At 42.8% G+C, this 23,936-nt stretch overlaps 3 protein-coding genes and 1 long non-coding RNA gene across 5 annotated transcripts in view; all 4 read right to left on the reverse strand.

Annotated features, from left to right (window-relative positions):
* Nucleotides 1–1,756: 1,756 nt before the first annotated feature.
* LOC118413181 (adipocyte enhancer-binding protein 1-like) lies at nt 1,757–6,805 on the reverse strand. Its single transcript, XM_035816391.1, has 6 exons — nt 6,166–6,805; nt 4,331–4,451; nt 3,868–4,004; nt 2,663–2,809; nt 2,113–2,246; nt 1,757–1,775 (listed from the first exon to the last, which is right to left on the reverse strand). The coding sequence occupies exons 1-6, from the start codon at nt 6,778–6,780 to the stop codon at nt 1,757–1,759; spliced, it is 1,173 nt and encodes a 390-aa protein (XP_035672284.1). The 5' UTR covers nt 6,781–6,805.
* A 1,002-nt stretch (nt 6,806–7,807) lies between these two features.
* Nucleotides 7,808–23,936, reverse strand: part of LOC118413825 (collagen alpha-1(V) chain-like) — a 67,673-nt gene continuing 51,544 nt past the window's right edge. Inside the window, exons 1-6 of one of the 2 annotated variants that reach the window (XM_035817382.1) lie at nt 11,637–12,198; nt 11,192–11,285; nt 10,686–10,807; nt 9,365–9,416; nt 8,929–9,115; nt 7,808–8,381 (exon numbers count right to left, since the gene is read on the reverse strand). In XM_035817382.1, coding sequence (XP_035673275.1) covers nt 8,207–8,381; nt 8,929–9,115; nt 9,365–9,416; nt 10,686–10,807; nt 11,192–11,285; nt 11,637–12,074 — 1,068 coding nt within the window. In that variant the 5' untranslated portion in view covers nt 12,075–12,198 and the 3' untranslated portion in view covers nt 7,808–8,206. Of the gene's footprint in view, nt 8,382–8,928; nt 9,116–9,364; nt 9,417–10,685; nt 10,808–11,191; nt 11,286–11,636; nt 12,199–23,936 lie in introns of those variants that run through there. The other variant, XM_035817380.1, reaches the window with a different exon arrangement.
* LOC118413842 lies at nt 14,187–14,853 on the reverse strand. Its single transcript, XR_004830880.1, has 2 exons — nt 14,718–14,853; nt 14,187–14,396 (listed from the first exon to the last, which is right to left on the reverse strand). It is a non-coding gene; the product is annotated as an uncharacterized LOC118413842 (long non-coding RNA).
* LOC118413828 overlaps nt 18,972–23,936 on the reverse strand; it is a 76,672-nt gene continuing 71,707 nt past the window's right edge. Inside the window, exons 6-8 of the mRNA XM_035817396.1 lie at nt 20,418–20,567; nt 19,885–20,018; nt 18,972–19,578 (exon numbers count right to left, since the gene is read on the reverse strand). Coding sequence (XP_035673289.1) covers nt 19,560–19,578; nt 19,885–20,018; nt 20,418–20,567 — 303 coding nt within the window. The 3' untranslated portion in view covers nt 18,972–19,559. The remainder of the gene's footprint in view (nt 19,579–19,884; nt 20,019–20,417; nt 20,568–23,936) is intronic.

Genomic DNA, 23,936 nt, shown 5'->3' on the forward strand with positions numbered 1-23,936 from the left:
TTTCCCATGGCCAATGCTAGTTGGTAAACAGCACCGTCTTTGTTCAGACCAACGTTCCATGCCAATAGTCCGAAAGGAAGGAACGAGGAAATTTGGTGTCAAGTTTTTTTCCCCGAAACAAAGCGAGACAAGGGCTTGTTTTATAAAGAGCTGGTGTAGTCGCTCTCACGGTCATTAACCCCAACTTATAGGACAACTTGAATTCACAGTAATTTTTAAGTACGAACATGAATGTTTTTGTATTGTTCATTATCATTATCTTCAATTTGCCCAAGGTTTTGACCCCCAAAACACATTTCATTTCATTGACTACCACATGTGAAGCAATATTGGCCCAGTCAAGAGTCAAGAAGTAGTGAAAGAAGCTCATATCTCATCCCATTCTGACTACCTGCTCGTTTCAAAGATTTAATTTGGTATGAGTTGGATAAGTTGAATCGTGTGCCCTGACGTGACGTAGCCGAACTGTAATCTCCAAGAAGATCTACTGTGGGAGGTGGGAAGTACCCATTGGCCGAAACAACCTCCATTTCCCACCGGGATTGTCTGTGAACTTCTGTGGCTGACACAAAGTTGTCCTATAAGTCGGGGTTAACGACCGTAAGAGCGACCACACCAGCTCTTTACAAAACAAGCCCTTGTCTCACTTTGTTTCGCGGAAAAGAAAACTTGACACCGAATTTCCTCGTTCCTTGCTGTCGGACTATTGGCATGGAACGTTCGTCTGAACAAAGACACTGCTGTTTATTAACTGCTGCCGTATGCACAGGTGGCTTTGAACATTGGGCTGCTCCTGCCTGCTCTGGGGCCCGAAAAAACACGAGGAACAAGTTGAACGTTCTTGATGGAAAGTGAGATGGTGCGCAGATGGAACCCATAACTACAGAACATGTAGTCACATTTGAAAAACGATGGTGACAGGTAGAGTCACAGTTGGATTTCTGGAATGCCTTTCACTAAGTCAAATACACAGCAGTTTATAGCAAGATGACATCAGTTGGTGAACGTCGTTGCATGGAGATGTCACGTTATCGATGTCACAAGCTACAAAAACATTGATGGGGGAGGGGGCGCTGGGGTCAGGTGTATCTTACACCTGTACTCCCGCAGTCATTTTAAGGTGTACAGAAATATGTTACAATACAAGAGTCCATATGTATGTGGAACAATCTGCTTTATTTCTGGCTATAAATGCCTGATAGGTTCTGAGTGCACAAATGAAGTAGCTGCATCTTGTATTTTATCATCTCCTTGCTTGCAAACATTAGTCAAAATTTCTCCACGACTAAAGGCAGTGTAGTAACAAAGGACAGCAACACCAGCATAGAAAAACAAGGAATGTAGTCATTCTTCTTTACATCATGAAGCCATTGACATTTTCATCAAGCACTACACAATACACGTCGGCTACAATATAAAAGTGTAATGCTGTAATCATTAGGACATTGTATTAATATAAAATAGGCTGAACATTGTTGTCACAAGCTTTAAATGGGTAATAACCCTAAATACGTAAAGTAACTCTTTAATAGTGGAGCCATGACTCATGAGATACATGTACTGTTTCTGAACCCACCTAGGCCACCTCAAATAACTGCAAACACCAAGCCAAACAAACATACGCAAAATAATATCACTATTGTTACTGAGATGATAATCAAAGGTGATAACAATTTTAAGAAAACACTTCATGTTCATGTGTATCCTGTTATGTGCAAATCTGTGCTTTGGAAATCTCCAAGTCTGCATGCTGCGTCTAGTCACCGGTGCAATCCCTACAGGGAAGAACAAGCATGATTTGTTGTTATCAAAATGATTTGTTGTTATGCACATTAGAGAATGCACAGTGAATAACTTTTTTTCAATGCCTGTACTGGCACATTGTGTCGTGTTGCTCATCTTGTAGTGCCTAGTGACCCATAGGTCAGGAAGTTTCCTTGCTGTTTCTGTAGCAGGGTATCGAAGGGGTTGCTTGCACCTCCTCGAACATGGACAGTATTTCATGTCTTGACGTACGCGTGTGTAGCCAAAGATGCCCTTCCCCGGATTAATTCAAAACCACCTTAAGGGACGTCACACGGAAAGAACAGAAGACTTAAAAAGTGTACTTACTGCCCCAAGACCTCCACCCGCATGCTGATCCAAGAACTCCATGCCTGAGGCCAGAACCGGACGTAACGTGCAGTTACCAGTGGGTCCAACAGGTGGCGCACTTCGGTGTCTTGATCAGAGTTGCCAGAGAAAACCTGGGAATGTGAAAAAGACAATGAACTACCTACCAGCAATGCTACATACGACATATAAGCAGATGGTGAAATCAAATCTTTGCTGTAACACATGAATGATTTCTTAGAGTAAACAAGAACACGTGCCTCTACATTCCCTGAAATACAAGAAAAATCTGGGAATATCATGTATGACAGTTCATATTGACTATGGTAAAATCTTAATTTACATCAGCCCTACAGCATGGGCTATGGCTAAACAGTCCTACTCGAGAATGACAGTCTCTATTACGCTGCATCAGTCACATCTGTAAGCTGACTCAGGTCAAAACTAATTTTCTGCGGACGTGGACAAGTCAGCAAAATTTCTTGGAAACATAAAAAAAATCCTTTGAAATATCAAACTGGGGCAGAAGACAATGATTTATAATACCAACCTTGTCACGTCCCAGTTTGTCCAGGTATGTAGACCACGTGCTTCCGTCTCTGCTGAAGCGTAGTTTGTAGGAGGTCACCCACTGACCTCCAGCAGCTCTGCCCTGAGTGATAACTCCAGCTACAGTAGTCTCTGCTCCCACGTCAACCTGAACAGGAGGAAAACGGCATCCTGGTACGTTATTCAGGGTACCTATTCTACTTTTGTACATGTACATATTCTACATTTGCGTTAAGATTTCACCCAATATATCAACAACGTAAGTTACGTAACCAGGTCTCACGTACATTCACAATGTCTGGTTAGATATTCCGGAATATGGTGATGGCCGTTGTCTTCCAATAGCTCGTGATTTATTGTATCTTACAAAAACTATATCAGACTGTTGTTCAAACATAAACAGAAAATGCGACAGTACATAGCAACATACAATCAATGGCAGCAAAAAAGAAAGAAACTGGTCAGAAGATGTTAACCGGGGGATGAAAAATAATTTGACGAAAGGAACCAAAGAATATAACTACAGTCAAACATATGAATCAAGGGCACAATTACAAAGCAAGTTGCACCGTCCGGTGGTCTCTTACCTGTAGCCACTGGTTGGTGTTCAGCGGGTTAGCACACCAGGCTCCGGCCCATCCTCCCTGGCTTGTTTGACTGTCCTCCCGGGAATGAAGACGAGCTTTACGGCCGCGTGGCGCGTTGGTCACCCGATCCCTCGATCTCGGAAGTTAAGCAACGCGACGGTCCGGACAGTGCTTGGATGGGGGACCAACCAAGGACGTCCGGATTGCTGTAGCCTCACGAAGTTTCCACGAAATCGTCTTCCGGGAGGGACGTAAAACGGGGGTCCCGTGCTCGACGATTGATACATACAGGGTGTGACACATGTATTCACTGGTGGTAAAGGTCATGTCATTCAATATCCATTGCCCCATACGGTCCATTTCCCATTGCCCAAGACCCCAATACAACAGCTATACATGTCTCTGTTATGGCGGACTGTTTAACAAAGGTGACTAGCGAACACTATGTCTCAGTTAGCGAACACTATGTCTAAAGCTTGCCTATGTCTAAGTTCCACGTAGGTTGATTTAAGTTTACTGATTATCTCGATTCCAAATAAAATGTTCGCCTCAAGCTGAAGCTCATTAGCACAAGAACAGTCACATTGCTATATGACAATAACTTTAGTGCTGTACGCACCAGGCAGGATTGTCCTCCACACCCTCCACATCCACCAGCCGGACCGGGGGGCCCGGGAGGACCAGGCGGCCCGGGAACACCATCACGGCCGTCCCGTCCGTCTCGTCCGGCCGGGCCTTCAGGACCCCGGAAGGGACCTGTGCAGATGCAGTGAGGAAGAAACAGAAATGGGTTATAGTGATAACAAAAACCTTACTTAACAAAAAACCATGATCAGTAAATGCACTATCTTATACTAGTAGCCTTAATTTTCTCGTGTCAGACGAGATGGAATAACATTAAGGACAATTTCCACTCTGGCACTATTGACAATGACAATGAAGTTTATTGACTATTCTAGTCAACTTTCTCGCGAAAATGGAACAGACGGGTGACCATTAAAAGTTACCTGTGAAGTAACCACCGATCAACGTCTATTTATTCCTGGTGCATTAAAAAACCATATGAATTAATGTCTGCCTACCTAAGCCGTAGGGTGTTGTGACAGTGTTGGCCGCTCTCTTAGACCGCCGCATGGGGGCGCTGTGATCTCTAAGCTTGACGTCATCACCGACTTGACTGGGTTTCACATCGGGGTCAGTCTCCTGTTGTAAAATGTTCAAAATTTTACTCCGCATCCGCACTTCTCGGTTCCATGAAGCACAGTGTAGTTACGCCATTCTACTTTCTCCGTGTTGTTCCCGACTCCATCACGCGTTATTTTGTTAAGTCTCTGGAATCAAGTTTTGCTCCTTTACCCCTCCCTAATATAATTGATATAATTCGACATGTCTAAGTCAGCCTTGCCACTCATGCTTATAACTGTATAAATGTACCACACATATCATCATGATGCTACTTTCCGATAGTTTATGCAAAGCAAGCTCCCATATTATTCCACATCATCACCGCACACATCAACACTGTTTACTGCGTAGAGTTAAGTACGAGGGTGAGTCAGAAAGTAATGCAAGTGGTTTCATAACAGACTCATTTTTTAATCAATTGAGTTGAAATTCGGCACAAAGGTAGAGGCATATGTCCTCTTGAGATTGAAATTTTTCAATTTGTTCTTTATTACTTAATGAGCAACTGAGTTGATTTCAAGTTGACCACACCTATAGAAGCTTGTCAGACAATCAGTCTCCTAAATCAGACCAACTTCAAATTACTGTAGGAGATTGAAATTACACATGTATTATAACAAATGTCTCTGTAGGTTGCACGCAAATTTTCATTTCTGAACTCTCAATGGTTCTTCATTTACAACTGCTAGAATGGTGTAAATTGAGATACAGAGCTGTTTGATTTATACACGAATTCGTGAGTTGTCGGTTAAAAGACTACTTTTCCATTAACCGAAAGAAACGAAACTTTACACTGTTATTAACTGTTTCAAGGGCAAGAAGTGTGCCAAGTTTTATTTGTCTTAGTTAATGGAAAAGTAGGCTACAGAAACTTTTAATCATAACACAAAAAATCTCATGACCCTGACGACTGCGTATACCTCACTCTACACCAGCAACGAAAAAAGAAAAACTGATCGGATTTCAGAGTTGAAAATAAGCGTATGGCTTATGGAGAAATGCAGCTTATTAAATGTCCAGGTTCAGTCTCCTACGATAGCAAAAATTGGTTTAGGAAAATTCTTAATTGTACGTTAATTGGACCTCACTTTTCTTCTGACGGGCTTCCTAGGGTATGGTCAACTTGAAATTAGCTCAGTCACTCATAAGATAATGAACAGCAAATTTAGATATTTTAATCTCATGAGGACATATTTCTCTACCTTTAAGACAAATTTTAACTTATTCGATCAAAAAACTAGTCTGTTATGAAACCACTTGCATTACTTTCTGACTCACCCTCGTAGAAAAACCAGATCTGTTGAGTTTTTGCCCAAGGCAGGTTACCTGTCATGAGTTGTGGGTGACCCAACGTGCCCAATTATCCGTGGTGTTCATGTGCATGATATATGAATTTATATAGTCAGAACTTATTGTTGTTTTCGATAAGATATGAGACGATTGCAGTTCTGAACCTAACGCTATCACATAGCTTCCCTGGTGATGGTGAAATTTAGCGTAAAGTGAGGGAGAAGTTAATGTAAGCTTAAGCTTTACAAGTTTATTGGAGGCTGACACAGACATATCCAAAACGCGAGATTATACCGTTGTAGCTTAAATCTGGTATATTTAACACAATAAACTGACCTGAATATGAAAAGACTGAAGAACTGTTAACTATAACTCACTATGATGTGATGTTGTCAACAGGGAGGTATCGAAGCACTGAGAAGAATCTATGCTCCCCTCTTACCTCATGAGAGGTTCTGTAGGTTGGTTCTTGTTCATTTCCGAATTCGAGTTGGAACTTGGTTTCCAACACAGCTAGCCGCTCCCTCACAGACGCCCCGTCAGCTTTCTCTTGCTGCAACTCTGTCTTGAGAGACGACACCTCAGCACGTTCGCTGTCTAGTTGAGTCCTCAGAGACGACAGTTGGATTTTCAGGGCCGACACTTCCTCCTTGTCTCCAGTAGCGACGTTTTGCTTGATCTCCATGGCCAAGGTACGATCCTTCAGCGCCAGGATCTGGTCATTTGCCTTCGCTAGTTGATCTTGCAGTTGACTTGCGTTCTCTCGCACATGCTTGACCTCGTGAGCGAGGAAGACGAGGGCTGCCACTACCAGCACCCCCGCCCCGGCCGCCACGGCCACCGTCACCGGTCGGGCCGCGCCGGGTCGGTCTCGGCGGGCCCGACCGGTAACTTCGCTTACGTTAAGCAGCTTCTCTGAGCTCATTGCGAGAATGTAACTTGGCGTGACCAAAAATTTCTTACTGTAGACAATTTCCCACCCGACTGAGGACAGTGTGGCAGTGTCAGATACCGAAATGCGCAGCTGATATGAAGAATACCAGTGGTCGAAGGTCATTGATTAGAACCCCTGTGGCATTCAATTATATTCATGCATGACATGTGATTACGTGGTTAGTGTTACGTAAAACCTTTACTAAACGCTTTAAAGTACTTAGCACGCCCGCCTCCTGGCGGCTTTACAGAAAAAACTTCACGCTTTTTCTCTTAACACATTTAATGATTTAACGTGTCATTCAACTGTCTTAATTCCACCTTCGTGAAAGGTTTCGTTCCTATCCGTTCATCATTAGGAGGTGCTTCCGCCCTTAACCATAAATTTCCTCCTGAGAAAATTGTAACATTGCATCACTACACTAACCCTATCCAGGTAAACACTCGCATGTGTACGCGACTTTTCTTGCTTGAAGAAATACACCGGCACACAATTGCTAAATGTTATGAGGTCTTGTCACAACACATAGGGCAGATTGGTCCGAGAGTTCACTGAATGCTTGGAGCAATTCAAGTAAACCTGACCCTGAAGAGAAAGACAGAAGAGAAAAGGGCACTAACTTATTAGCTTCCATCAAAACCACGATGAAAGGAAAGAAAATCAGGCAAGTCGGAAAACGAAGCAGCCTGGGCTGTAGATCGAGACGTGTCGTAAAGGCCACTGAAATTTATCCCTTTCGAAGATCTACTGTCAGAAAAAAAAACAGGCGATAATACAACCTAAAGAGGGGGGCAGCAGAGACAGACCAAGATTCCTAACTTTTGCTCAGTTTGAAGTACATGAGTTGATTTCTGTTGCAATATCTAAATTCTCTGATCGATAATACATTCGAACTATTAGTATACATGACATGGCAGAGACAAACCAAGATTTCTGACTTTCGCCCACTTGAAATTACATCGAATCATTTCTGTTGCAATGGCTAGATTATCTGAGATGATATATGTATGCTATGTATTTATTAAGTACATGTATCTTTATGGTTTTATCGGGAGAACGTGGAAGCATTATTAAAGATGCATTGAGATATTATTCCGAACATTTGTTGAGAACGTTTGGGTACATGTAAAACTAATTCCAGGCAGGCATATGACCTTTCAAGTGTTTAAGAGTTTATTGTGCAGCACACCAATTTACACAATGCAAACTTTGAAGAGAAAATATTGACATACAAATTTCTCTCTTGTTTATTGTACAGCACGTCGAACTGACAAAGTCACGAAGTCGTAGAAGCAATTTCAAAATAACTTGAGTAATACATAGAAAATTTCTTCCAGGCTCAAGTCATAAAAAGTTTGTTAATTTATGGATAGTAAAATACAGCAAAGGAAACATGCCTGAAAGTGCCTATTCACCCTATTGTATTATTTTCGGAAACAAAAGAACATAACCTAAGAATTTAATAGATCTGGATTTGAAAGATAGTGGTTAGACGTACTGTTTGATATATATTCACTTGACAATCTCTAATCTTGGGAAGATGCTAGAGCTAGCGAATGCGACAGCAACAGTAGTTTGGTCCGCAGATGTTTGCCGTAAAGGCACAGCCACCGCTGAGATAGCGAAATGCTGCAGGGCCAACTTTTCCAGCGTCAGTGTTGTGGTCGGATGAAAGGACAGGCCGATTCCCGTACACGTGTATGGCATCAAAGCACTCTGTGGTGCTGTGGAAAAGAAATCATCATCAGCAAATCATGATACTATATATCATATAGTGGCTAAATGCTCACACATACGCCCGCACGAGCGAGCGCGCGCACACACACACACACACGCACACACACACATGCATACACATAAATATTGCATATATAGACATATGTCTATATATATATATATAGAGAGAGAGAGAGTCAGACAGTGACAGAGAGAGAGAGAGAGAGAGAGAGAGACTAAAGGAGATATAGATACATGTAAAGTGTCCTACAGTTAGATACAGTATTTGTCATAAACTAGAATTTGCGCACAAAGCCACACCGAATTAACACAACAGTAATAATTCTGGTGACAGAGAACCAGAAATTTATAACCCCAAAAAAACTGTACCATTCAGCAAAAACGTTTGATATACAACTCATTTCGTGCACAAAAGGACTGGTGCATTCAAAGATTCAAATTTTTAGAGGAAAGAATCAATGTCTGATGATATGGTCGTTTTGTAATTGAAAAAATAAACATTTCGACATTCAATGACAACATTATAGCACAAACCTCTTCCGGCTGCCGACAGCTGCTATCATGGCCGCTTTGCGGGAGGTGCACATGTCGTTGCACGTCAGACCGTCCCCGTAATTAGGTCTGCAGTCCCGACGGATGGCGAAGATGTCTGATGCTTGGTCGGTGACCGCTGTACAGATGCTCTGTGCCAGCATATCACGGTAGTTGACGTAGTCTGTGCCTGATTGAGGAAACGTAGACAAAATGTAGGTACAAAAATGGACAGTATTCATTCAATATTCATTCAAATTGTGGAATATCCCTTACCATGGCAAATTTAGACGGATACAACACATGTACTGGGCATGATTTTGACTACTAAGAGGACTACCTACTCCTAGCCTGTTTGCTACATGTGTACATCTATATCTGAGGTAATAACAAAGCAGCACAAATGTTGAAGTGTTGTGGTCACAAGCGCGGAACTTACTTGATCCATTCACTCCAGGTGGTCCAGGCGGGCCCTCTGGTCCAGGAGGACCCTGGAAACATTTTTGATTAGCTGTAATTAATTTTCATTAATCAAAATCTCTACATGTGCAAATATGTCAGATAGTACTGGTTGATTACGACAGTTGATGATGGCGATGCATGTGCTGTTCAAAGTTTGCAAAAACGTGACGCCAAAACTAACTACAGAATTTTAGTCCCTCTTAAAAGCTGTTTTTTTGGCAATATACGAGGGTGAGTCAGAAAGTAATGCAAGTGGTTTCATAACAGACTCATTTTTTAATCAATTGAGTTGAAATTCGGCACAAAGGTAGAGGCATATGTCCTCTTGAGATTGAAATTTTTCAATTTGTTCTTTATTACTTAATGAGCAACTGAGTTGATTTCAAGTTGACCACACCTATAGAAGCTTGTCAGACAATCAGTCTCCTAAATCAGACCAACTTCAAATTACTGTAGGAGATTGAAATTACACATGTATTATAACAAATGTCTCTGTAGGTTGCACGCAAATTTTCATTTCTGAACTCTCAATGGTTCTTCATTTACAACTGCTAGAATGGTGTAAATTGAGATACAGAGCTGTTTGATTTATACACGAATTCGTGAGTTGTCGGTTAAAAGACTACTTTTCCATTAACCGAAAGAAACGAAACTTTACACTGTTATTAACTGTTTCAAGGGCAAGAAGTGTGCCAAGTTTTATTTGTCTTAGTTAATGGAAAAGTAGGCTACAGAAACTTTTAATCATAACACAAAAACTCTCATGACCCTGACGACTGCGTATACCTCACTCTACACCAGCAACGAAAAAAGAAAAACTGATCGGATTTCAGAGTTGAAAATAAGCGTATGGCTTATGGAGAAATGCAGCTTATTAAATGTCCAGGTTCAGTCTCCTACGATAGCAAAAATTGGTTTAGGAAAATTCTTAATTGTACGTTAATTGGACCTCACTTTTCTTCTGACGGGCTTCCTAGGGTATGGTCAACTTGAAATTAGCTCAGTCACTCATAAGATAATGAACAGCAAATTTAGATATTTTAATCTCATGAGGACATATTTCTCTACCTTTAAGACAAATTTTAACTTATTCGATCAAAAAACTAGTCTGTTATGAAACCACTTGCATTACTTTCTGACTCACCCTCATATATTCAATTTTTGCTTCTTGGGTTTGGAAAGTACAATGGCAACGGGTCACAATGATCATAAAACAACTCTGCCCAATGTTCAATAATACACAAACCTATAATTGAAATTATATTTTTTCACAGAACGCTTACACAAAAATGTCCTACCTGTTCGCAAGACGGCTCCCCACACCCTCCACATCCGCACGGAGGCCCGGGCGGCCCGGGAACACCATCACGGCCGTCCCGTCCGTCTCGTCCGGCCGGTCCCTCAGGACCCTGAATGGGACCTGTGAAATTTGAATATCGATTTATATCTACACTGTTTATATCATTAGCGGCAAAATGATATTGGTGACAGTGCGTTTCCTGTCGCCACTTTTTAACAAAGTAAAGGTACGTACAGACACCTAAGGGGCTACGTCGACGAGCACTTTGGGATTTTAGAAAACGTAACATAAAACTTTTCCAATACTGCAATAGAAGACGTAACAACAGAACAACTATCGGTCAGTGAATTTGACACAAGACGTATTTCAAGTACTGACAGAGCAAGCTTCGGGTCTAAGAACACGAAAACTGTGAATAAGAATCGGAAAGGGACATAATAAGGAACGTTACATGAACATACACTTTCAAGTCCAGTCCCAACAAAGCGCCAAAAACCTTCATACCTGCAGGTGTCGTGACGGAGTTGTCGGATCGCCTGTACCTCCGCAAGGTGGCGTTGTGTTCAGGGACACTGTCAGCTTGGTTCGACTTCTCGCCCTTTATTAAAAAAAAGGTATTAGGTTTAGACTTTTTGTTTGTCTTGGCTCTTGAGTATTCCTAATTGCTATAACATATCAAGAAGGCAAGAAAACAGGAAACCAACGGCCTAAACATTTCCCGCAAACCACGTTACATCCGCTGTATGTTGATAGCATTTTAGACACACAAGAAGTGGAACAAAAACTCTATTTTCAAAGTATAGACCCAACGCCGAGATGTTAATGCTAAGTAGCCAGTGTTGTTATAGGGTTGACTTGAACAGGAGCATTTTCACGGTTCATTGAACTTACAGCCATGCACTGTCAGATTTTTACTTCCGTGTTGTAGCAAGCTACTGACAAAAAATACCTCTCGAAAGTTGTGTTCCTCAGCATGCCCGAATTGGAACTTGGTTTCCAGCACAGCCAGTCTCTCCCTCAAAGACGCCCCGTAAGCTTTCTCCTGCTGTAACTCCGCCTTCAGAGACGACAGGTGGATTTTCAGGGCCATTATTTCCTCCTTGTGCGAGGACGCTTCTTCCTTGTCTCCAATAGTGGCGTCTTGCTGGATCTCCATGGCCAAGGTACGATCCTTCAGCGCCAGGATCTGGTTTTTCAGTTGAGACACTTCTTGGGAGGACTTCTCACGGACATGCTTAACTTCGTGAGCGAGGAAGACGAGGGCCGCCACCACCAGCACCCCCGCCCCGGCCGCCACGGCCACCGTCACCGGTCGGGCCGCGCCGGGTCGGTCTCGGCGGGCCCGGCCGGTAACTTCGCTTACGTTAAGCAGCTTCTCCGAGCTCATTGTCAGCTTGTAGCGAGAACAGACTAACAGAGAAAGGACAAAACTATAACGTCCCTTTCTGTTGCCTGAGAGCACTTCCACCCTTCAACAGTCGGGACTTAAAGTAAGAAAAAAATACCCTGTAAGAATAAATACCCTGTAAGAAGAATGCGTAATTTACAGCAACGTTAACGTTTCAGAGTACAGAACAGAAGCATTGATTGGTTGAGGTGTACAGGTGGTGTGATTTCCTAACAATGCCACCTTTGCACTTGACGTCACAACGTCAACACGGCAGCAGTTGGTAAACAGCTGTGTCTTTGTTCAGACGAATGCTCCACACCAACAGTCCGAAAGGAAGGAACGGGGAAACGTCACCTATTCTTTTCTGTGAAACAAAGTGAGACAAGTGTATCGTAAAGATCTGGTGTAGTCGCTCTCATGGCCATTCACATCTACCCTACATATAAAAAATCATGAAACTCCGTTGTTCATTTTTTTGAGCTTCGGATTTTTTTGTTTGTTTTGCAAAATGCCCATGCTATTGCTTATTGGCTGCAACTTTGCACTTCCACCCTTCAACAGTCGGGACTTGAATAAGAAGTAAAAAAAAGAATACCCTGGAAGAATCATGCATAGTTAAACAGCAACGTCACGGGATACAGAAGCATTGATTGCTTGAGGTGTGCAGGTGAGGTGTCATTTCCCAACATCAACACGGCAGCAGTTGGTTGGTTAACAGCAGTGTCTTTGTTCAGACGACTGCTCCATGCCAATAGTTTGAAAGGAAAGAACGGCGAAATTTGTTTGGTAGAGAACATTAAGCTGAGCTGGTGCAGTCACGCCCACTGTGACTGACACACCGACTCAGAGGACGTAAAAAAAAACAATGGTTTATGTACAATGGACATACACTATTTATTCAAGTGCATGATAAGTGATATGAAGATATATGCCTTAGAACACAACAAGGTATAGCACATTTAATGTCATATCTCAGTGGGAACCACAATGGTATTCGCCACCTCTTGAAGAGGGTTAATGTTGTCCCTATCACTGACATGTCCGTGATGTAGACAGGTGTACAGTATTTAGGGCCTCTTTCCACTAGACAGAGATCACTGGGCAACCATTCAGTGACCAAAATCGGATGTGTGTGACCCTAGTATTATAACTGGAGTATGATACAAGATGTATTTAGTATGATTTGAAGGAAAACATTACAATTTATTTTTTAACTTGTTCTTTACCTGTTAGCAGTCTGTTAACTCGTTAGTCGCTCAGCGGTCACAGGCTCCAGTTGAAAGGTGTTGTCACCACAATACAAGCTTGTACATGCTGTTGTGAGAACGTTGTGAGGTGCAAGGTTTGGTCAAGGTGGATTATGTTGTTTCTTTAATTATTGTGTATATTATAATGTAAATAGACAAAGGATTTATGTAAAGCTGCAGCTGTACAGAAATTTTGCAATTAAAGAGCCTATATGTGTGGAACAGTCAACTTTATTTCTGAGTATAAATGCCTGATAACTTCTGCACAAATGAAGTTGCTGACGTTACATTTGTATTGTTATATTGTATCATCTCCTGCGTACATGCATTAGTAAAATATTTTCTAAAGACAGTATAGTAGCTTAGTCTCTACCAGACTCCGGATCGCTGGAAAATCGTAGAATTGGAACAAATAGAGGAGTAAGCCGGCCAGAGAACTATAGCCGGCTAGGGAACAGCACGAGATCCATTTCTACGATTTTCCAGCGATCCGGAGTCTGGTAGAGACTAATAGTAGCTGAGGACGGCAGCACCAGCATAATAAAACAAGGAATTTAGTCACTCTTCTTCACATAATGAAACCCTTGACATCTTCATCAAGCCTGTACACAACACACGCCGGCTACTATATATAGTGTAATGCTGTAATCACGAGGACATTGTATCAATATAAGATTGGCTGAACATTGTTGTCACAAGCTTTAAATGGGTAACCCTAAATACGTAAAGTAACTCTTTAATAGTGTAGCCATGACTCATGAGATACATGTATTGTTTTTGAACCCACTTAGGCCACCTCAAATAACTGCAAACACCAAGCCAAACAAACGTACCAAAAACAATATTACTTTTTATAGATCTACTGAGATGATAACCAAAAGTGATAACAATTTTAAGAAAACACATCATAGGTGTAAATGCTGTAAACTATCACAATAACTAAAAGAAGAAAACTGGCGGTTCACTTCACACTACGAAGCAGATACATGTACATTATGTATCCTGTTATATGCAAATCTGTGCTTCGGAAATCTCCAAGTCTGCATGCTGTGTCTAGTCACCGGTGCAGTCCCTACAGAGGAAAAACCCCAAAAAATGATTTGTTGTACAGTTGTACATCAGTTAATACGCAGTGAAAAATCATCAAATGCCTATACTGGCACATTCTCTTGTGTGTTGTTCACCTTGTCATTGGTCATCAAGTTTCCTTCAACGGCTGTGTCTGTACCAGGGTTTATTTTTACAGGAAGGGGTTGCTTGCGCCTCGTCGAACAGTGGACTCCCATTTCAGAAAGACGGGTGCCGCCCCAACTGAGATGCCCTTCCCCGGATCTATTGAAAATCCCCTTATGTGAAGTCACATGGAAAGAGAAAACTCCAGTAGTATACTTACTGCCCCAAGACCTCCACCCGCATGCTGACGTGCTGATTCCATGTCTGCGGCCAGAACCTGACGTAACGTGCAGTTACCGGTGGGTCCAACAGGTGGCGCACTTCGGTGTCCTGATCAGAGTTGCCAGCGAAGATCTAGGATCAGGATGGTACATGTATTGTGAACGAACAGCCTATCAGAAACACTGTGGATAAGAAGCAACGTTGTTGGAAGACATTATTTACATGATACACACAATTTCTAATACTGAATTAGAACAATTACAATATTTACTTTAGATTGAATGACTATTCATTCCTAGAGAGTGCGAGAGAAAACTTTATCAATTCTGTAACTTCTGTAATTGACTTGATTATGTAAGACAATGGTTACCAACCCTCTCACGTCCCAGTTTATCCCGGTATGTAGACCACGTGCTTCCGTCTCTGCTGAAGCGTAGTTTGTAGGACGTCACCCTTTGTGGATCAATGTTACTGAACCTACCCTGGGTGATAACTCCAGCTACAGTAGTCTCTGCTCCCACGTCAACCTGGACAGGAAAAACACGTAACACTGAGAAAAGTCAGCGGTACAAAACGCCTGCGGTGTTCAAAATGTCGTCCGTAGTTGCATGATTGTAAGTGTGATTGGTCAACTATGAACTTAAATTGAACATTTGTCCACTAAATTGTCCATGCTGACATTTAGACCCATATCTTCTGGTTTCCTATGTTCTATATTATCTATTAAAAAATAAAGATTACACAAAAAATTTGATATGATAAAAAGTGTAATCTATACCCTGCAGACTCCACTTACCTGTAGCCACTGCTGGTTGTTGTTTTGTGCAGCGGCCCAGGCTCCGGCGCCCTCCTGGGAATGAAGGCGAGCTTTGCTGGCCTCATGACCTGGACTGTCCCACGTAGTGGATGCAGTAATGTGGCCATCAGGAATAGCGCCGCTCTCCATGCCTAGTGGTACTGCAGTGCACGATTGCTACATACAGGGTGTGACATTGGTGGTAGAGGTCATGTCATTCAATGTCCATTGATCCATACGGTGCAACATCCATTACCATTGCCCAAGACCCCAATACAACAGCTACACATGTCTCTGTTATGGCGGACTGTTTAACAAAGGTTACTAGCGAACACTATGTCTCAGTTAGCGAACACTATGTCTAAAGCTTGTCTACGTCTAAGTTCCACGTAGATTGATGTAATTTAAGTTTACGGATAATATCGATTCCAAATAAAATGTTCGCCTCAAGCTGAAGCTCATTAGCACAAGAACAGGTCACCTTGCTATATGACAATAACTTTAGTGCTGTACGCACCAGGCAGGATTGTCCTCCACACCCTCCACATCCACCAGCCGGCCCGGGAGGGCCCGGCGGCCCGGGAGCACCATCACGGCCGTCCCGCCCGTCTCGTCCGGCCGGCCCTTCAGGACCCCGAAAGGGACCTGTGCAGATGCAGTGAGGAAGAAGCAGAAATGGTTTATAGTGATAACAAAAACCTTACTTAACAAAAACTTGTAGCGTTAATTTTCTCGTGTCAGACGAGATGGAATAACATTTAGGACAATTTCCACTCTGGCACTAATGACAATGACAATGACGTTTCTTGACTATTGTAGTCAACTTCTTCGCAAAAATGGAACGGACAAGTGACTATTAGAGGTTACCTGTGAAGTAACTACCGACCAACGTCCATTTACTCCTGTTGCATTAAAAAATTATATGAATTGATTATCTGTCCACCTAAGCCGTAGGGTGTTGTGATGGTGTTGGCAGCTCTCTTGGACCGCCGCATGGGGGCGCTGTGATCTCGAAGCTTGACGTCATCACCAACTTGACTCGGTTTCACATCGGGGTCAGTCTCCTGTTGTAAAATGTTCAAACTTTTACTCCGCATCTGGACTTATAGGTTCCATAAATCCTTGCCACTCATGCTTATGATTGTAACATTGTACAATTACAAATATACCACACATATTTATATGATGATTGATGCTACTTTCAGACAGTTTATGCAAACCATCTCCTCTTTTATTCCACATCATCACCGCACACATCAACACTGTTCACTGCGTACAGCGATCTAGAGTAGAAAAACCAGACACGTCGAGTGTTTGCCCGAGGCAGGTTAACCGGTTACCAGTCATGAGGTGTGGGTGACCCAACCTGCCCAATTATCCGTGGTGTTCATGTGCAGGATATATATAGTCAGAACGTATTGTTGTTTTTGGGAAACTATGAGACAATGGTAGTTCTGAACGCTATCACATTGCTTCCCTGGCGATGGTGAAATTTTACCGTAAAGTGAGGGAGAAGTTAATGTAAGCTTAAGCTTTACAAGTTGATTGGAGGCTGACACAGACATATCCAAAACGTGAGATTGTACCATTGTATCTTAAATCTGGTATGTTTAATACCATAACCTACCTGAATATTAAAAGACTGAAGAACTTTTAACTAAAGCTCACTATGATGTGATGTTGTCAACAGTGAGGCCGGTAGCTATGGTGTTATCGAAGCACTAAAGAGAATCTATGCTAACCCCTTACCTCGTGAGAGGTTCCGTAGGTTGGTTCTTGTTCATTTCCGAATCCTAGTTGGAACTTGGTTTCCAGCACTGCAAGTCTCTCCCTCAAAGACGCCTCGTCAGTTTTCTCTTGCTGCAACTCCGTCTTGAGAGACGACACCTCAGCACGTTCGCTGTCTAGTTGAGTCTGCAGAGACGACAGTCGGATTTTCAGGGCCGTCATTTCCTCCTTGTGCGAGGACACTTCCTCCTTGTCTCTCGCAGCGGTTTCTTGCTTGATCTCCATGGCCAAGGTACGATCCTTCAGCGCCAGGATCTGGTCTTTCAGTTGAGCGGAGTTTTCACGGACATGCTTAACTTCGTGAGTCAGGAAGACGAGGGCCGCCGCCACCAGCACCCCCGCCACGGCCGCCACGGCCACCGTCACCGGTCGGGCCGCGCCGGGTCGGTCTCGGCGGGCCCGGCCGGTAACTTCGCTTACGTTAAGCAGCTTCTCAGAACTCATTGCAAGGATATGACCGCTAAACCCTCAAATACTGTTGTCACTTACTGTAGACAACTGTCCGTCCGAAGGAGGACAATATGACAGTGTAGCCCACAATTGTCCCACTCCGCTGACTTTATTAATACGCAGCTTAGAATAGAAGAATCCCCAGTGATTGAGAGCCATTGGTCAGAAAATATATTACGTTCACATGTGTATGAAATCTGATTGGTTGGTGTATCGTAACACCTTGCAATAAAGGATTTAAACTACGCCCATCTCCTGGCGGTTTTACAGAAAATCACACACCTTTTCTGTGCGACAACTAAAAGCCGACGCAGGCAATGAAAACGTTCGCTTATATTCGTTCATCAGTAGCAGGCATTTTGTGTCTTAACAATTACATTGAAGACTCTTCAATTCTCTTGAATATTGGCTACACACTACAGCATTACTGCACTGCCCGGGTAAGCATTCATGTGTAAACTTGTCTAGCTCGCTTGAATGGATACAGTGGCACATACTGGCTGACATTTCACTTTCTCAGGATTTGTCAGCTGCCTTTTTAGACCCTTCTCGTCAGCAGAATGACACGAAAGTTTAGTGAATATTTGCAAACACCATGTCAGTCAAGCATGGCAGACACTGAGGAGAAAAGTATACGACGTTGCGTCAAACCCACGAGGAAACGACTATTGAAAAGAAGAAAATCAGTCGAGCAGAGAATTGCCGAAGACCATGCACGTACATAAAGGCCTGGGGCTAGATTGAGACATGTCAGAAAGGCGAGGACTATCCAGAAAATATTTGTACCCAAGATCTGATTCGTGATTATGGATATGCATTATGCAGGCATGGTTGCTTCTGATGTGTAGTCTATTTCAGTTTGTTATGTGTGTTGAATATATCCCATCTTCTTCTAATCAGCATGCCAGGTCACATATATCAGTCACCCTGAACAAATGCGTCTAAAGAGAACTCCAATGAAGCCCATCATCATCATAGTGACAGAAGGAGTATGAGAGCCCCGGTAAATTAATCAGGCTGATACTTTAGCTTCTAGTGGAAAGGGGGTGTCAGCACAAAAGTTGCTTGTATATGCTGCTGTGAGCACGTTGTGAAGCGTAAGGTTTGGTCAAGGTAGATTATGTAGTTTCTGTTTTGTGTATATTATAATGTAAATAGACAACGAATTTATGTAAAGCTACAGCTGTACAGAAATGTTGCAATTAAAGAGCCTATATGTGTGGAAGAGTCTGTTTTATTTCTGACTATAAATGCTGCACAAATGAAGTAGTTAATGTTACATTTGTATTGTTGTATTCAATCATCTCCTTGTGTACATACATAAGTCAAGATTTCTCTACTGACAATGTAGTAACTGGACATCAACACCAGCATAAAAAAACAAGGAATCTAGAAATCCTTCTTCAAATGAAGCCATTTATATTGCCATCTTCATCAAGCCAGTACACTGTACACACCGGCTACACTATAAAAGTGTAATGATGTAATCACCGGGACATATGGTTGTCACAAGCTTTATATAGATAACCCATAAGACTATACATGCCATTTCTGAACCTAGGTGGGCCACCTCAAATAATACAAACAGACTGACTACAATGTCTCCATTGTTGCTGAGATGAACAAGTAACGAAGGTGAGAAAACAAACGACAGTATGAAGAAATTAGGTGTAAATGCTGTTAAGTATCACAAGTAAAAGAAGAAAACTGGTGTTTCACTTCGAACTACGAAGCAGATACATGTACATTATGTATCCTGTTATGTGCAAGTTGGTCCTTTGAAATCTCCAAGTCTGCATGCTGTGTCTAGTCGACGGTGCAGTCCCTACAGAGAAGAACAAAAATGATTTGTTGTACATCAGTGAATGCGCATTGAATTTTTTTTCAATGCCTTTACTGACAGATTGTTTCGAGTTATTCATCTTGTACTGCCTAGTGACATTTCCTTGCTGTTTCTGTAACTTTAGCAGGGTATTCATGAGGAGGTTGCTTGCACCTCCTCGCACAGACCGTATTTCATGTGTTTTTGAAAGACAGGTGTAGCCCAAGATGCCCTTTCCCAGATTAATTCAGAACCGCGCTTTAAGGGAAGTCACACGGAAAGAACAAAAGACTCTAATATTGGACTTACTGCCCCAGGACCTCCACCCGCATGCTGAGGTATGAATTCCATGTCTGCGGCCAGAACCGGACGTAACGTGCAGTAACCGGCGGGTCCAACAGGTGGCGCACTTCAGTGTCCTGATCAGAGTTGCCAGAGAAAACCTGGGATGGTATTGTGAAACAAACAATGAACCGGCTACCAGCAATGCTACATGGAAACACATATTGAAATAATTTCTTAGACTAAAGAAGAACATGTGCCTCTACATACCTTGAAATATAAGAGAAAACTCTATAAAATCTGGAAATATCACATGACCTCTGTCTGTTCATATTGACTATGGTAAAGTCCAAATTAACATCGGCCCTACAGTATCGGCTATGGCTAAACATTCCTATACAGAATAACAGTCTCTGCTGCATCAGTTACATGTTTAATCTGGTCTCAAGTCTGTTCCAAACTTCTTTTTCTTCGAACGTGGCCTATTCAGCAAAAATTATTGGAAGCATTAAAAAAATCTTGTAAATATCAAACTTGTGCAGAAGACAATGATTACCAACCTTCTCACGCCCCAGATTGTCAAGATATGTAGACCACGTGCTTCCGTCTCTGCTGAAGCGTAGTTTGTAGGAGGTCACCCACTGATTTCCTCCAACATTTCTGCCCTGGGTGATAACTCCGGCTACAGTAGTCTCTGCTCCCACGTCAACCTGAACAGGAGGAAAATGGCATCCTGGTACGTTATTCAGGGTACATATTCTACTTTTGCGTTTTTCATCCAATATGTTAACAAAGTAACCAGGTCTCATGTACATTGTGTCTGGTCAGCAGGATATGATGTTGGCCGTTGTCTTCTTAGCTCGCGATTTATTGTATCTTATAAAAACTATATGAAACTGGGCTGATTTGAGCTTTCATGGATGAATAAAGGTTCAAACAAACAAAATCAAACAAACAAACTGTTTTTCAAACATAAACAGAAAATATGATAGTACATAACCACATACAATTAATGTAAGAACGATAAAAAGGAAGAAACTGATCAGAAGATGATGACAGGGGGGAGAAAAATAATTGATGAAAAGAACCATAAAATATAACAGCACATTCCAGCATATGTGATGTCATATGTGGCATATGAATCAAAGGCACAATTAAAAATGATTGGCAATAAAGCAAGTTTGCCATGCGATGTCCTCTCACCTGTAGCCACTGGTTGGTGTTCAGCGGGCCGTTGGCGCACCAAGCCCCGGCCCATCCACCTTGGTCTGTATAACCCTCCTCTTGGGAATGAAGACGAGCTTTGGTGGTGGCACAATCCGGGTGTGTAGTGGATGCAGTAATGTGGCCATCAGGAATAGCGCCGTTCTCCATACCCAGTGGTACTGCAGTGCACAGCCGCTACGGGACAGTAATTGTAAACGTCACAACGTCACCATTCCAAGCAGTACAATTTGGGCCAGAGCCTAACCTGATATGTAAAATTACGGTGGTTAGAGCAGTAAAAGATCACGCAAGGCGGAAAATGTCCAACCTGTCGGCAGGGTTGTCCTTCACACCCTCCACATCCGCAAGCCGGCCCGGGAGGACCAGGCGGCCCGGGAACACCATCACGGCCGTCCCGCCCGTCTCGTCCGGCCGGTCCCTCAGGACCCCGGAAGGGACCTGCGGCTGTTGCAGTGAGGCTTACATTACTCTTTATTTTTACAAGAAATACATGACCGCACAATGTACAAACTGCACGTTCATAGCGTAAATGGTGTAAGACGTGACCAATTTTCCAAGGACCGTGCAACTGGGAGAGTCCTGAAGGAGAGAAGCAAGGGGCCAGTCCCTGGCTTAAAAGCACTTCAATAGGCAGGTAGGCAGGCATTTCCCTCAGAATTCCACTCTGTCACCATTGCAGTCAAAAGACAAGTGGCCCTTATTTTTTTTTAAAAGATTACTTGAGAAGTAAACACCGACCAACGTCTATTCATTCCTGGTGCGTTTAGATATCATAGGAAAGAATCCATATCTGCCCACCTGAGCCGAAAGGTGTTGTGACAGTGTTGGCCGATCTCTTAGATCGCCGCATGGGGGCGCTGTGATCACCAAGCTTGACATCATCACCAACTTGACTCGGTTTCACGTCTTGGCCAGTCCCCTGTTGTGAAATGCTCAAACTTTTACTCCGCAAATGTATATAACGTTAGTCAGAACGTATTGTTGTTTTCGAGAAAATATGAGACAATTGCAGTTCTGATCTATCACATTGCTTCCCTCGCGATGGTAAATTCTAGCGTAAAGTTGATTGGAGGCTGACACAGACATATCCAAAACGTGAGATAATACCATTGTAGCTTAAATCTGGTATATTCAACACAATAAACTGGTCTGAATATAAAAAGACTGAAGAACTGTTAACTAAAGCTCACTATGATGTCATGCTGTACATGTTGTCAACAGTGAGGTATCGAAGCACTGAGAAGAATCTATGCTAACCCCTTACCTCATGAGATGTTACGTAGATTGGTTCTTGTTCATTTCCCAATCCGAGTTGGAACATGGTTTCCAGCACAGCCAGTCTCTCTCTCAAAGACGCCCCGTCAGCTTTCTCCCGCTGTAACTCCGCACGTTCGCTGTCTAGTCGAGTCTTCAGAGACGACAGGTGGATTTTCAGGGCCGCCACTTCCTCCTTGTCTTTAGCGGCGGCGTCTTGCTTGATCTCAATGGCCAAGGTACGATCCCTCAGTGCCAGGATCTGGTCCTTCAGTTGAGACACTTCTTGGAAGCAGTCAGACACTTCTTGAGAGGAATTCTCTCGCACATATTTCACCTCGTGAGCGAGGAAGACGAGGGCCGCCACCACCAGCACCCCCGCCCCGGCCGCCACGGCCACCGTCACCGGTCGGGCCGCGGGTCGGTCTCGGCGGGCCCGGCCGGCAACTTCGCTTACGTTAAGCAGCCTTTCCGAGCTCATTGCGAGATTGTAACTTGGCTTGACCAAAAATTTCTTACTGTAGACGATTTTCCACCCAACCGAGGACAGTGTGGCAGTGGCAGATACCTAAATAATGCGCAGCTAATATGAATAATACCAGGTCATTAGTTAGAACACCTGTGGCATTCAATTATATTCATGCCGGTGTTACGTAAAACCTTTTACCAAACGCTTTAGAGTACTAGCTTAGTACGCCCGCCTCCTGGCGGTTTTACAGAAAACCGCACGCCTTTCTCTTTACACATTTAATGATTTAACGTGTCAGTCAACTGTCATACCACCCCCCCCCCCGCCTCGTGAAAGGTTTCGTTCCTCTCCGTTCAGCATTAGGAGGTGCTTTGGAGGTCCTAACCATAAATTTCCTCCTGAGAAATTGCTACACTGCATCACTACACTAATCCTATCCAGGTAAACACTGGCATGTATACGTGACTTTAATTTTCCTGCTTGAAGAAATACACCGGCACACAATGGCTAAATGTATTGAGGCCTAGTCACAACACATAGGGCAGATTGGTCCGAGAGTTCACTGAATGCTTGCTCCATTCAAATAAACCTGACCCTGAAGAAAAAGGCAGAAGAGAAAAGCACATTAACTTATTAGCTTCCATCAAAACCACGATGAAAGAAAAGAAAATCAGGCAAGTCGGAAAACGCAGCAGCCTGGGCTATAGATCGAGACGTGTTGGAAAGACGAGAAAATATTCCTTTCAAAGATCTACTATCAGAAAAAAACAGGCGACACATACAACGTAAAGAGACAAACCAAAACTAACTTTCGCTCATTTTAAATTACATTGAATCAATTTCTGTTGCAATGGCTAGATTATCTGAGATGATACATGTATACGCGTATGCTATGTATCTATCAAGTACATGTATCTTTTATGATTATATAGGGAGAAAGTGGAAGCTTCAACATGCACATTTGTCGAACCTTTGGATTAATTACATACATGTACAAATAATTCCAGGCAGGCATATGACCTTTCAAGCGCTTAAGATTGTTTATTGTGCAGCACAACGAATTTACACAACCCTTGCAGAGACGATATGGACATACAAAAATTCTCTCTTGTTTATTGTACAGCACGTC

The sequence above is a fragment of the Branchiostoma floridae genome, chromosome 4, assembly GCF_000003815.2.
Source record: "Branchiostoma floridae strain S238N-H82 chromosome 4, Bfl_VNyyK, whole genome shotgun sequence".
NCBI classification, from domain to species: Eukaryota; Metazoa; Chordata; class Leptocardii; order Amphioxiformes; family Branchiostomatidae; genus Branchiostoma; species Branchiostoma floridae.

Bases quoted from the DNA above. Each gene is read 5' to 3' on its own strand.
- LOC118413181 (XM_035816391.1), bottom strand. From the start codon at position 6,780: ATGACCTTCGACCACTGGTATTCTTCATATCAGCTGCGCATTTCGGTA. The intron at 4,452-6,165 runs GTAAGAGGGGAG...ATTTTACAACAG, and splicing joins CCTACAGAACCTCTCATGAG to GAGACTGACCCCGATGTGAA. The intron at 2,247-2,662 runs GTTGGTATTATA...TCACATTCCCAG, and splicing joins ACAAACTGGGACGTGACAAG to GTTTTCTCTGGCAACTCTGA.